This window comes from Aulonocara sp. 'chitande type north' Nkhata Bay, linkage group LG8 (assembly GCF_057382095.1).
Source record: "Aulonocara sp. 'chitande type north' Nkhata Bay isolate Kocher_YH1m ecotype deep benthic linkage group LG8, A_spYH_male_GT1.1, whole genome shotgun sequence".
Taxonomy (NCBI): domain Eukaryota; kingdom Metazoa; phylum Chordata; class Actinopteri; order Cichliformes; family Cichlidae; genus Aulonocara; species Aulonocara sp. 'chitande type north' Nkhata Bay.
In genome coordinates, this window is record NC_141351.1 from 24,359,430 (window position 1) to 24,372,898 (window position 13,469).

Sequence of the window (13,469 nt, forward strand, 5' to 3'; positions counted from 1 at the left end):
GAGGTCTGCGGTTGTGAGGCCGGTTGGATGTGCTGCCATATTCTCTGAAACGCCTGTGGAGACGGCTTATGGTTGAGAAATGAACATTCAATGCACGGGCGACAGATCTGGTTGACATTCCTGCTGTCAGCATGCCAATTGCACGCTCCCTCATTGCTTGTGGCATCTGTGGCATTTTGCTGTGAGACAAAACTGCACATTCCAGGGTGGCCTTTTGTTGTGGGCAGTCTGAGGTACACCTGTGCACTACTCATGATGTCAGATCAGCATCCTGATGTGGCACACCTGTGAGGTGGGATGGATTATCTCAATATAGCAGATGTGCCCACTACCACACATTTGGACTGATTTGTGACCACTGTTTGGGAGGGATGGTTATATTGTGTATCTGGAATGAATTTTAGGTCTCTACGTCCATCCCATGGGGAATGGGAGCAAAAACAAAAGTGTTGCGTTTATATTTTTGTTGAGTGTAAATTGTGCCTATTCAACATGTGGCTAAAGCAAAACATTAACCCTACACAGATTGCTGGTTATGCGGTGTTACCCAGTGCTACGGATCTGAATGTTCCTCCAACAAAACTGCTTCCGTTCATCAACATTTCTCGGATGATTGAACAGCTCACTTCAGGTTCCACAACAGCACCTGGATTAAGGGATTTTCAAGTACTGAATTGTTCTTCACACACTTTTACTTCCAAATCTGTTGGTTGCAAAAACTGGGACGTGCTCCACGGATCGAGGCAGTGCCAGATCCCACTGTTTGCAATTATTAAAAGTGTGACCATAAACTGCTTGTTTAACATCAGGTCCTTGACGACTTTTATCACCTTTTTTAATATATTAGTTCCCAATAGTTCCCAAGTAAACATATTGCTTTTAGGTGCTGATGTGGGCCTAAACCTTGATGTTCACTCCACCGTGCTTCACAGGAATGGAAGGTTTGTGTGAGGTTAATGAATGAGGTTTCCATGTTGGTGTGCTAAACAGCTGGTTTCCTTTGTGGTGTCCTTCCATTAACATCAGTCCTATTCACTGTTTAAGAGTGTACACATGAAAGCTATGGTAAGACTTCTAGAGGTGTTTTTTTATTTATTTATTTATTTTTATCTTTTTCTAGATTACATGTTTTGATCTCAGTGTGATCTTTATGACAAAACGACATTTGTAGAGAGTTTGTCTTATTTTGAAAAAAATGCCTCTTAGAGATTTTGATGCATCTCTAACGAATCTTCTAAAGATCTTTTGAAAGCTGTTGAGATCAAGGTTTTCATCCAGTTCTGGAAATAAGCAGTTTGTTAGTAACTTTGTACGACTTTAGTTATGGGAGGGACACTTCAGTAGCTCACACATCTCATCCATCACCTCATAGTGCCGTATCACCCCATTAGAGCACCTTGCTCTCAGACTGCAGGCTTACTTGTAGAGTATTTAAAAGTAGAATGGGAGGCAGAGCCTTCAGTTGTTTAAAAGCATGTAGTTAGGGCTGGATCAGGTTTCTTCCTGTGAAAAGAGTTTTTCCTTCCTGCTGTCACCAAGTGTTTGCTCATAGGCCGTTATCTGATATTGGGATTTTCTCTCCCTTATTGTAGGGTCTTTACTTTACAAAAGTATACTAGAGGTGACTGTTGTTTTGAACCGGTGAATTAATTTGAGTTTCATTTTGTAACATCTGACTCTAAGACGCTTTTGAAGAATTTGTAGCTCAGGCTGGACAGCGAATCATTTCTCACTGTGTTCAGTAAAGATACGCAAAGTATAACTGTTTGTATGTAATTTATTGAGAGAGTGTCTGTCTGTAATTCAGGGTTAGACAAAGATCAGATCACATTTATGAGGAATCGTAAAAAGGAAATGTCCGTAATTCCAGTCCAGATGTCCAAATCGAGATAGAAGATACCACCGTGTTTCAATGTGGGCTTGTTCCACTGTTGCATCTCCATTTTTATTGTGGTCACTAAACTCAAACTAGAATTTATGAGTAAATAGGACATTTTTTCCATTATGAACTGGTATGTCGGTGGTCTCTGAGAACCTCGAGCTTTTGTCCTTGATTCCTGCCTTCTTTTGGCAGAACTTTTCGTCCGTAATCCCCAATGAAGTTCTTTTTTCTATTTCTCAGTGAATAAAGCTCGACGTACTGACACTCTGGTCATGCATTTGATTTAGCTGATCCGATAAAGCCTTTAGCAGTCTTTCCTCCCCACTGCTGTCAGACTCCATAATAAAGACTTTAACTGATCAAGCACACACATCCATACATATGCAATAATACTAAGTGCAATAATCCTTTCTGTCATCGTTGTATTTTTACTCAGTTGTATATAGTATTTGTATTTGTATTCTATTTTTATCTTATTGTATATTTATTTTTATTTTATTCTACTGTATATAGTATTTTATTTTATTCTATTCTGTACAGTTGTGTACTGTATTTATTCTTATTGTATTCTAATTTTTGCCTCATAACTTTTGCACTGTCCACTTCCTGCTGTGACAAAACAAATTTCCCACGTGTGGGACTAATAAAGGTTATCTTATCTTATCTTATCTTAGTCCAAGCATTGTCCCTATAGAAACCTTCAGCTTAGCAATGATCAGATGCTCATAAACCCCATTTGCTCCAAATAACAAACTAACACTTAAACTTAGTTGCCATGTTTTCAACTATATCTCAATGCGATACTAATACACCGCTGATGAGTAGATCAGATCCGCCTGAGCATCATCTGAATGCTGCATCAATAGAAGGATACAACTCAAGCGAATATGACCTCTTGTCCAGTGGAGTTAACGTGGTCAGTGCCACTAATGCGCTTCAATTTAATTTGTGATCTAGAAATAGAGCAGCATAGGAAATTTTTCTTGATTTTTACATGTCAGAGCATCTTGTGGTTTTAAATATCTCTCATCAGCCACGCTACTCAGCAGATTTGGCTCAATACGACTTTGTCGTCTTCTTCAAAATTCAATTCCCGTCGAAGGGTCATTGCTTTTATATATATTAGAGGAGCTCCATGTGTAACTGAAAGTGTTGTAAAGCTGAACAAGAAGACCATCCTGAAGACGTCCGCAGACAAATTTAAATCAGTTTACAGACCTATAGTAGATTAGAAAATCAAAGTACACATTTATTGTGGAAGCCCCCTTAAAATCAGATACTTCACTATTCGCAGAATTCCTGCCATCGCTGACGAGCTTCAAACTGTCTTCAAACAAAAAACAACTTTTCTTTCACCCTTTTCAAAAGTGTGTAACAAATGGGTTCAAAAAAATGAGTCTAACGACAACTCTCCAACTTCACAATTTGGTTCAATCTAAGAGGAATGATCACTTGATCCCTAAACTAATCAAACTAAATACTAAACTCCATTTAGCAGAAGCGTGGCCAGAGGCAGGACAAAAAACATTCTCTGGCTGTCTCTCTCCACCCTGCTCCTGTTCGGTTTACGCCAGGGGTCTCAAACTCGCGGCCCACGTCGGCCCTACTTGCAGACTACATATCGAAGTGAAGCAGTATAACGCAATTTTGCCTCTCCATGGTGCTGGTCAGGAGCACAGAGCCCTGAGGATGAGTACTAGTGGATGATCGGACCTGAGGCCACCCTCATGAAGTCTGTTTCTGATCGTCAAAGGAGCTTGCAAAGAAAAGCGTCTGGACTTCTTTAAGTTGCTTGAAGAAGTTTCACCTCTCATCCGAGAAGCTTCTTCAGTTCTAAGGTCAAATGGTGGAGAGTCCCAGATATAAACCTAGTGGGAGTGACCCCCCACAGAGGGACTTAGCAACTTAAAAAAGTCCAGACGCTTTTCTTTGCAAGCTCCTTTGACTACGATGACCTGGATGACTGAGAACCTTCACAGACATCTGTTTCTGATCATTTGGTCAGACACGTTCATACCGGTGTCCTGCTGGAGGTCATTTTGTAGCTCTGGCACTGCTCACCTTGTTCATCCTTGAGACTGTGCTAAAAGACACAGCAAACCTTCTGGCAATGGCAAGTATTGATGTGCCATCCTGGATGAGTTGGAGAGATCTGTGCAACCTCTGTAAGGTCTAGGTATCACCTCATGCTACCAGTAGTAACACCGATACTAACCAAACGCAAAACTAGTTTAAAAAACAAACAAAACAAAAAAAAACAGTCAGAAAAGACAGGGCAGGAATCATTCCTATTTTGGTGGTTGTCTCATCGTTGCCCCTCTAGTGCACATGTTAATTTCATTGACACCAAAGCATCCGAAACTGGTAAACAATCCCCTCTGCTACTTAACTGACCAGCTCAATATCCAGCTTGATGCTATCGGGGCGATCGTGGCTCAAGAGTTGGGAGTTCGTCTTGTAATCGGAAGGTTGCCGGTTTGAGCCCCGGCTTGGACAGTCTCGGTCATTGCCACCTACTGGTGGTGGTCAGAGGGCCCGGTGGCGCCAGTGTCCGGCAGCCTCGCCTCTGTCAGTGCACCCCAGGGTGGCTGTGGCAACAATGTAGCTGCCATCACCATTGTGTGAATGGGTGGATGACTGGTTGTGTAAAGCGCTTTGGGGTCCTTACGAACTAGAAAAGCGCTATACAAATACAGGCCATTTACTCTGATCAAAGTCTTCCTTTCATTTTTTTTGAGCATAGGTGCTTCACCTGAACCTGAGAGAACTTAATCGGGGGGGTCTGGGCTCAGATCCATTTCTTTATAAGATGTCAGACTTTTGTCCTGCTTCTTTCCATGTTGCATGTTTGTAACAGAAAATGTTCTATGGTTACAATCATGCTAGATTCTTTATAAAGTAGCAAGAAGTACTTCTTGGAAGCAGAGTTATTACTAAGCGGCTTTCCGTCGCAATCTATCCATTGCCTTCCATTTATCTGAAGTTGAGTCGTGGTGACAGCGGACATCCTTTGCCTCAGTGGTTTTCCTCCAGACAAGATGTAAAACCTTTCCAGTAACTTTTGCGGCTGCTTTGAGGAGTTTCCTCTTTCTTGGGCATTCTTGGAAGGGCTAAAGTTAGCAGCTAATATTAGCAAGCTTGGTTATCAAGCTGCATGCATTAATCATACTGGTGCAATCACTGCACACAGCGTTATAGAGAAACAGGTCACTGAGCACGTGGCGGGCAGTTACCTGCGAGAAGTGTGTATCCACGTCTGGTTGGTGAGTGGTTGCTGGCAGCTGCTGTAGGTGAAACTGGTTGCAAAGAGGTGCAGCTCCGAAAACCTCTTCCTTGCAGTTTCCTTACCTGCTAGCAGGTTGCTCCGGTCAACTGTAATTTAAATGAAAGATGCCCTGTTGTCTGCAAAGCCATGCAAAATGAATACGAGCATTTTAGTGTTTTAGCCTAATTTTAAAGTTAACCAAGTGTTCTGTATAATAAATGCAGTTGTAGCATTTGTGTTAAACCAAACGGTCCCATTGAAAACTGTCTGCCATCTCTGCCTCCATGACCTTTCACCTTCTAGAACTAATTGTAACAACAGAGCAAACGGAGCTTATTGTGTAAAAATACCTTTTTATTGAATTTCCATCATTACAATTGCACACAATCAGTTTGAGCAATTTAAAATATTTATAGAAATTCATTGAGCTCTAAATGAACAGTCATCAGTCTTTAGCAGAGGCTTAAAAGACGTGTAAATATACTGAGAACTTCACTTCCCATGGGGCACAGCGTCCCGACCCCCCGAACCCACCCGACAGCAACAAAAAAGGCTCTCTTCCACATACAGTAGCATCTCTGGATTATTTTGCAACCTCCCACCCCCCCTCCCCGAATAAAGGAAAACAACACCGCAAACATCACATACAGCTGTGTGTACCAGCAGTTTACCACCTGCGACTGAGAAACAGAAAGCGCCACGGTTCACAAGTCTCGTTGTAGTTTTCGACAGACGGCTCAGCACGGTTCACAGACGACAGATTTACACTCGATATAATCCGGCCAAACGCACGTCCAAAGGCCCGGAGGAGCCTCCCACACAAAGCAGGCTTTTTTGATGCATTTCATTCATCTGCTGACGCATTTGGAGGACGAGGAAGAAGGTGAGCAAAATTTCCTGATTCTCTGTCTGACATTCAAAATCAAAAAAAGACGAAATAAATAAGTGTGTGGCGTTCCAGTAAAGAACAATCGTCTACTGGATTTAACGGATGCCTGCTGTTGGACGCTGCACGGATGAACTTGGAGGTTAAGAGGGTGAATTGTGGAGGGATGTGAAAACAGATTGCTCACTAAGGACAGTTTCCACTCGGACATCCTACCCTTGCTGATGCACAGCGACAAAGCTTTACTCAGCAGGTGAGAGCGGGCCACAATTAGACTCATGGATGGGAATTCCCACGTGTGGGCAGGCATGTATAAAGGAGCACTTAAACAAAAAGGAAAACCGTTCTCTGGGTGCAGCTCTGACGAAGGAGGAGAAGCATGATGACTGTTTTATCTGGCAGCATCTTCCCAAAGAGGAAGAGCAGAGTAAAGATAGCAGAGCTCTCTGGCCAGCACAACGATGGGACAGACAAATGTGCACACACACACACACACACACACACACAGAAAATCCCATGTGACGTGTGATTAAACTCGACTCTTTTCTCATTACAGCCTATTGAAAAGTGAACATGAATCAACTGTGGACCAGAAATGTCAGCGCTGAGCAGAGGAAACAAAGAGTTGTGTGGAGTTAGAAGGGTCTCAGACAAAACCTGCTGCGTTTCTCATTAGTGTGTGTGTGTGTGTGTGTGCTGTCTATACAACTGTCCTTTGTGGAAACCCAAATATAGAATTTAATCAAATGTTTATTTTCAGTGTAAGAGAAACTAAAGTAGCTTTAAGTTATGAAGAACTTGATGCAACCACATAAAGTGACTCTCCCGCTTCTTTCTGTATGTCAGTAGCACGTGTCCCATTACTTAGCTGCATACATTATATATTCTTGTGTTTTGGCAGAACAAGCAAAACTACAAAATTAAAATTCTTTCTTCAACACAAATCTAAAGAATTTTTTTCAATTATTTTGTGGAAAAAATTTGTGAAACTACTAAAAAAAAAATGCAATTTACCATGTGCACATTGTGTGGACATGTTTGGAAAGCGGCGTGCAATCCAGAATGTCAGAATTCTGTCTTTTATGAGTTCATATTGTACAGTGGCAGCTATAAAATATTTAATTTAATCTCCTCTGAATTGCAACCATAAACTTAAATTTTTCCCACTGATTTTAACACTAAACCCACTTAAAGTTGTACAAGCTCTCGGCAGACGTTCAGTCACGCCGAGTGAAGCCATTTTCACACGTGAACTCAGGTCAGGGCGCTGGCCGCGAGCAGACAACAGGAAGCCGCCTGTCTCCTGACAGCCAATCACCAGTTAGTCAGCTCTACACTCACAGTAAACTGTGTTTAACCTTCAGGTGACTGAGTGGCCTCATTTATAACCCCGGCCGTACAGTTCTGTGGGTAAAAATGCTGCCACATCTTTTTAAACCGCTTCTCCTACAGAGTGTCGTTTAGAGGAATTGGCCTCGTGGTGGAGCAAAGAGTTTAACAACTACATTGTGATGTTTGTGGTGAATCAGCGCTAACAGAACGAGCGCTGTGATTTACTGCTGCGTAAGGCTTGAAGCAAATACTGGACGCCAAAAGTTAGGCCACACAGCTATTTTCACTCTTTGTCTGCATCAAAGACAAAAAGACATTAGAATCATTTAAAAATCTTTCATAGATAAATGAAACAGGTCAGGTATGATAAACAGTCCTGTGTAAAAACATAACAGGGTCATAAATAAACCGAGGCTTCAGCTTTACGTTTGCATCCTTGCAGTCTGAGAGCTTGTGTGAAAATGGCTCATTTTTATTTAGACTAAAGGGTTTTGGTGTCGTTTATATGGTGGCACTAAATGTTTCCATCTATATTTGTGGGCAAGAATCACTACAAGGCCGCTAACCTGTAACATGATAACCAAACGCGATCCGCGGGCTTTTGCAAAAAGGTTTTTCACAATAAAAGCCTTTGCTCTGTAACAGGTTTCCGTCGGGTCAGTGTCACCCTTCATCTTTGATGTTGACAGCTGTACAGACTAAGCATGGCCGACGAGTGCAAACAGCAGCAAAAACAAAGTGAGCAGTTGAAGAAAAGCTTGGTATTATTTCAGAATTTTTACAGTATCACAATTTCAGTTAAATAAAAGTCAGAACCTCTAACTCCAAACTCTCCCTCTCACAAAAAAAAAAAAAAAAAAAAAAGATGGAAAATGACCACACAGGGCAACCCTTCATCGACTGAATGACTGCTTCCTTACAGTAACACACTCGTAAATGTGACAATGTGATATGACTCCTCGGTACAGTGCAAAACATCACAGCAAATTGCAGTGTCAGTGGGTCCAGGACAGGAACTGAAGGACCAAAACAGTGTTTAAGCATCAATCACGAAGACAGACAAGTGTTTCAATGTAAATGTACACCACAGATATGTACTGTTAGGCACTTAAAACACCTACGAACGCCACACAAACCTAAATCCACTGCTCCGAGTCTACGCGTGCCATGACGAGTTCGACTACCTTTCCCGGCCTCCTAAGCCTGGCTCCAGCTCTTTGGTCACATTTGCTAAGTTAGGTTAATAACCATTTTTCACTAATGGAAAAAAAAGAATCTCGAGGTTCGACCTGTGATGGATAATTTTGCTCTGCTTCCAGAAAGTGTGACTTGAATTTTGTTAATTTCATCATGGCCTAAAAACACTAGGGGCAATTAAAAGTCTCTCCAGTATATTTCCATCTTCGCTACAGAGATGCACTAATGAGGAAGCCCTTAAATGTCCTCGCCGCGATGACTTCTGTCTGCTGCCAGTCCTCACATTCAGCTTCACCACAGAGAAACAGTTGGTGAAGTCAGAAAATGAGAACTATAGATGAAAAATAGAGAACGGTGAGAGCTTCATAAAGAAAAATAAGACAGCTTTGTGAGGCGGGCATGGGCGTGTTCGCAGTACTTCAAGGAATTATCTAAGCCAAAGGTTGTGGGACTGGAGCCCAACGGGGAGCAGGTTATAGGGTGAAAGGAAGGTTTTTACTCTGCATCAAAACAGGAAACTTCCCTGATAACATGACAGAGCGAACTGTACTCGACTGAGGGCAGGAGACTTTGTTTTGGAGTCTGGCAAAACAGCAGAGAGAACATTATTTCTTTAAAATAGAGCCCCAGAGGTCCACAGATGATGTTTTTGGGTAAATGTGGTTGCTCAGTCGTAAAATTGTCCTGGTTGACAAAAAATAAAAGCTAAAAACCATTTTTCCCAACCATGAATCTAGGAGTTTACAGCCCTCAGCACTCACTGAGCTGTCTAAGCTCTGCATCGACTTCAGTTTGGTTGAATAGCGAAAGGTTGATAGGCGCCAACCTTTCTGCTGTTCACTTGGTTACCAGACGGCTTGATCAGACACCCACATGGGTCTCACTGCGTCCCGGATCGCTGTGTTGGAGTTGGTGGTGACTTATTTCCGGACAATCAAAGGTGTTGTACCCGCACGCTCAGGCAGCAAGTCGGACCAGCGCTGCCTCCCAGGAAGATCTGCCGAGTTAGTATTGAGGAAACGTGTCCTCTGACTTTTCAGTCAAAGCTCATCATTATTCAGACGTCTTCTATGAGTTTAACATGTTTTTGAACTTCAGGGAGGACAGCTAGTCGGGTAAAGGCCCAGTGCCACACAGGTTTGTTTATTCCGACTACATTTCCTGTGTGTTTGAAGCCTCTACACAATGATAAATCAAGTCCAACTGGGTCCTAAGTCAGCTTCAATCGGGTTCAGGGAGGGGTGTGTGTCTGTTTTGCTGCTGCACGTCTCACGACTGTGTTTCAATATCTGAGACCTGGACGGATGCGTGCACAGTATGATCCTGGAGACAGGAATGCTGGAATGGAAAACTGAAGTCTTCTTAATGGACGTGGTAAGGAGGAATTAGGAGCATTATCATCTCCTTCCACTTTGTTAGCTGGAGTTTGTTTTCTCTCGGTTAGCTCTGATTACAGCTGAGATTGTTTGAGTTGTTTGCAGGTGTGTATACCGGATCTGTTCTGATATTAGCAGCAAACCACGTCTGAGGGAGTGTTGGCAGACAGGAGTGTCCGGGGAAGAAGCCTTTTGTTGTGATGACCTTAAGCATGAATAGATAGAAGCAAATATGATGCGTGTATAGGACTATAAATATCAATGATATGTTTACAGGGTGCTGTACCCCCGGATGGCCCAAAAGTTCTTTCAAATTCGTATAAACTAATAATTTAATACAGCTTTAAATGATGTTGATGTCCAGTTTGACTGCAACTCTAACAGCTAAATCGACTGAAGGTGGACCCCCGAGTTTTAGGGTTTGTGGTTGTATAGTGACGATTTATCGATGCTGTAATGTCAAGCAGATTCGGGGGTAAAAGTCTTGTCAGAACAGATTAGAAGTGTTTTTGGTTCAGTTTTTGACACAGTTTAAGGCCCCAGAAGTCAAAATTAGAAGAAATCACGTGATAATTCAGCTCTGCCACTTAAAACACTTCAAGTTTCCCGTTTTGACATCAGAGTAATTCTTACATGACATCTAGAAGGCGTCAGCTCGGCCTCCACAGAAATCACTGCGAGAAAGAGGCCAAGAACAAAGGCAACGAGAGAGATGAACACAAGCATAAAAACATAAAAAAACGAGCATGAGCTACGGTACAACAAGGAACACAAAGTGGGATTATGATGCCATGCAGCGTGTGAGGAGGGAGGGAGCGGATCCCTGCATCATTCTTAACATCTCATTTTCCTTAGACGGTTTCTATATAGAGGCACACAGAAGGCTTGCAAGTTACAGATTAAAAGCATTTCACGTGTTTGAGCCAAGAAGAACACGACAAAAAAAACACAAAGAAAAACAAAAACCATACACAGCTCACACAAACACGTGAGGAGAGTCTCAAATGGTTCGGTCAAGTATCCAAAGGGAAAACAGCAGTTATAATAAATAAGAGAAACTGCAGTAAGTATGTCGAAGGGGGGAGAAAAAACCTGGATCTAAATAATAACAATAATTAATATTAATAATAATAATAATAGCAATAGTATCCAGTTCTTTTCATGGTGAGTGGAGAGGGTTGTGATTGGCTCAGTACAGACAACAAGGAGAAAATCTTCCCCCACACAGCCCACACGCACACGCAAACACACACCCCGACATTTAAAGTGTGTGTGAGCGACACGAAGCTGCACGGCTGCGACTCGGCTCCGCCTTTGTCTCAAAGATCTGCGATTCAGCTTCACGCAGGAAGGATCAGGGACGGAGCAGTCAGTGGCTTCAAACCAGCCAAAGCTGCTGGACCTCAGAATCTCATATCTATTGGACTTTGGTGCTTTTGGCTACATTACTTTACAATATCACGGTAAAGTGTAAAAGTTTGAGATCTATTCGCAACTTTCATTGTTCTCACATCTTTTGTTTGGGGTCTTTTGAGGGGTCAAATTAGAAATACATTAAAAATAAATGGACGTGTTTGAACCAGCAGTCATCGCTGAGTTTGCTGATGGGGCACCCCGACCACATGGGTACAGTCACATCAAAAAGCACAACTTCACAATTTATTTAGACGCCTTTCAAATTACAGAACCTTGCTGACACGGTGGCGTCATGGTGGCCATTTCCATCTTTAATATACAGTCTATGCTTGTACTAGACTACCATACTAACTAGTTTTAAAATAAAGCTCTTTATTACATGCGTCACATTTGAACATGATGTGCAGATGCACAGTCGCCTGTACTTTTAAAGCAACGTAAGAGTGTTGCCCTGCCTGTTGAGCTCTTACAGGGGCAGCGAGGCTGCAGAAAATCCATAAAAAAAATGTTGCGGAGCACGAAAACTGCGTTTCTACTTGGATTTGGAGCCGTGCAGCTCTGTGAACATGCCCCACACACACATGTCATGCACCAGCTCGCACACATTCACGCTCACAGGCAGCCAAGAGCCCAAAATGTGTAGTTGACCTCCACTGTAATCAGGGGGGAAAGCAGTGTAAGTGCAGTACCTCTTTGTGACCACTGGGGGGAGCCCCTGAAGTCAACAATCGGACTCTCCAACTGTTCCTCACTGGCCACATGAGCCCGTCTTTACCCAGAGAGAAATTCTGTACATGCAGTCAATTAATAATCTGATGCAACACTTGCTTCGAGTATGCAAACATTTAGATTATACACAGATAGATTATATCATTCTTCTTTTTTTTATATAATCTGCACATCTTCTCGCTTCTGCTTTTCAGCAAAAAAGAAACTATGACTCGACCCTTGTGGAGGCCACAGAGTCAGCGCGCTAACAACAGCGCTCGAGGAGGAGCGCAGCGGCGGGGCAAATCGAATCAAACGGGGAGGCTTTGCATACACACATCATAAATTACTCCAGATTCTGTGTGAGGCTCCCGTCTCCCAAACTCCTCCCACCGTGCCAGGTGATGCACAGAGGGGGGGGCTGAGGCCAGGTGGGGGGCGGGGACAGACTCCTCGTTCTGCTTCGTCAGCGGCTCCTCTGGGCTCCGTTTGTCTGCCACTGGAGGGAGGGGTGAGAGGGAATCCTGCGGGTAAATGGGATGGTGGGGGGGGCTGCGATTGGTGTTTTTTTCTTGGATTTTTTTTTTTGTTTCCTCTTTTTTAACAGATTCCTCCCCCTCCCTCCAGTGCACTCAGTCTCCCAAGATGACTTTCACAAAGCTAGCCACGTCGGTTTCTTTGGCCTCGTGGGAAGTGAAGAAGAGATGTTGCTGAGGAGGAAACGGACACCGAGTTAGTCGGGAGCCAAATCAGAAAAAAGCAATTAAAGCATCAATTCCTTGAACTTTGAGGCTGTCGTGTTGTTGTGTTGCAGTTTGCATTGTAATTATGGTCATTAGAGCATTTCTTTGCAGCTGTTTTCAATCTGATTTTAGTTTTTGACACTTGGTTTACACTCATTTGTTGTCATCTCTTGTAGTGACACCTTTGTTGCCTTTTCTGGTCAAATTGTATCTGGTTGCCATACTTTGGCGCAATATAAATTATATTGAATTGAATTTTTTTCAACTTTTCAACGGCACGATTTGCATCTTTATGTGGACATTTTGTATTTGTTTATAGTCGGTTCATGAATCTTAGTTGTAAACAATCCGATTGTTGTCCTTATGCGCCGATTTCACATGTATGTGCATCATTTTGCTTCTATTCATTTTGTTGGTGACTTTGCAGCTCTTAATTCTGTGTCTTCTGTTGATTTCCAGTCATTTGAGTTTTATTTTGCATCACTTGGTCATTTTAGAGCTTGTAGGAAGTCTTGGTTCATGGTCATTTTGCACATTTAAAAAAAAAAAATCATTTTTGTGTCTTTTGTTGTTCGTTTGCATCCATTTCGGGTCTCTTTGTGCTTAATTGATTAAGCTGCAGCCATTCAAACACCTGCACCCCCTGATACTCTGAGCTTTTACT

At 42.6% G+C, this 13,469-nt stretch overlaps 1 protein-coding gene across 1 annotated transcript in view; it reads right to left on the minus strand.

Annotated features, from left to right (window-relative positions):
• Positions 1–5,760: 5,760 nt before the first annotated feature.
• Positions 5,761–13,469, minus strand: part of map2k6 (mitogen-activated protein kinase kinase 6) — a 40,989-nt gene continuing 33,280 nt past the window's right edge. Inside the window, exon 12 of the mRNA XM_086304471.1 lies at positions 5,761–12,772. Within this exon, the coding sequence (XP_086160597.1) occupies positions 12,695–12,772 (78 nt within the window). The 3' untranslated portion in view covers positions 5,761–12,694. The remainder of the gene's footprint in view (positions 12,773–13,469) is intronic.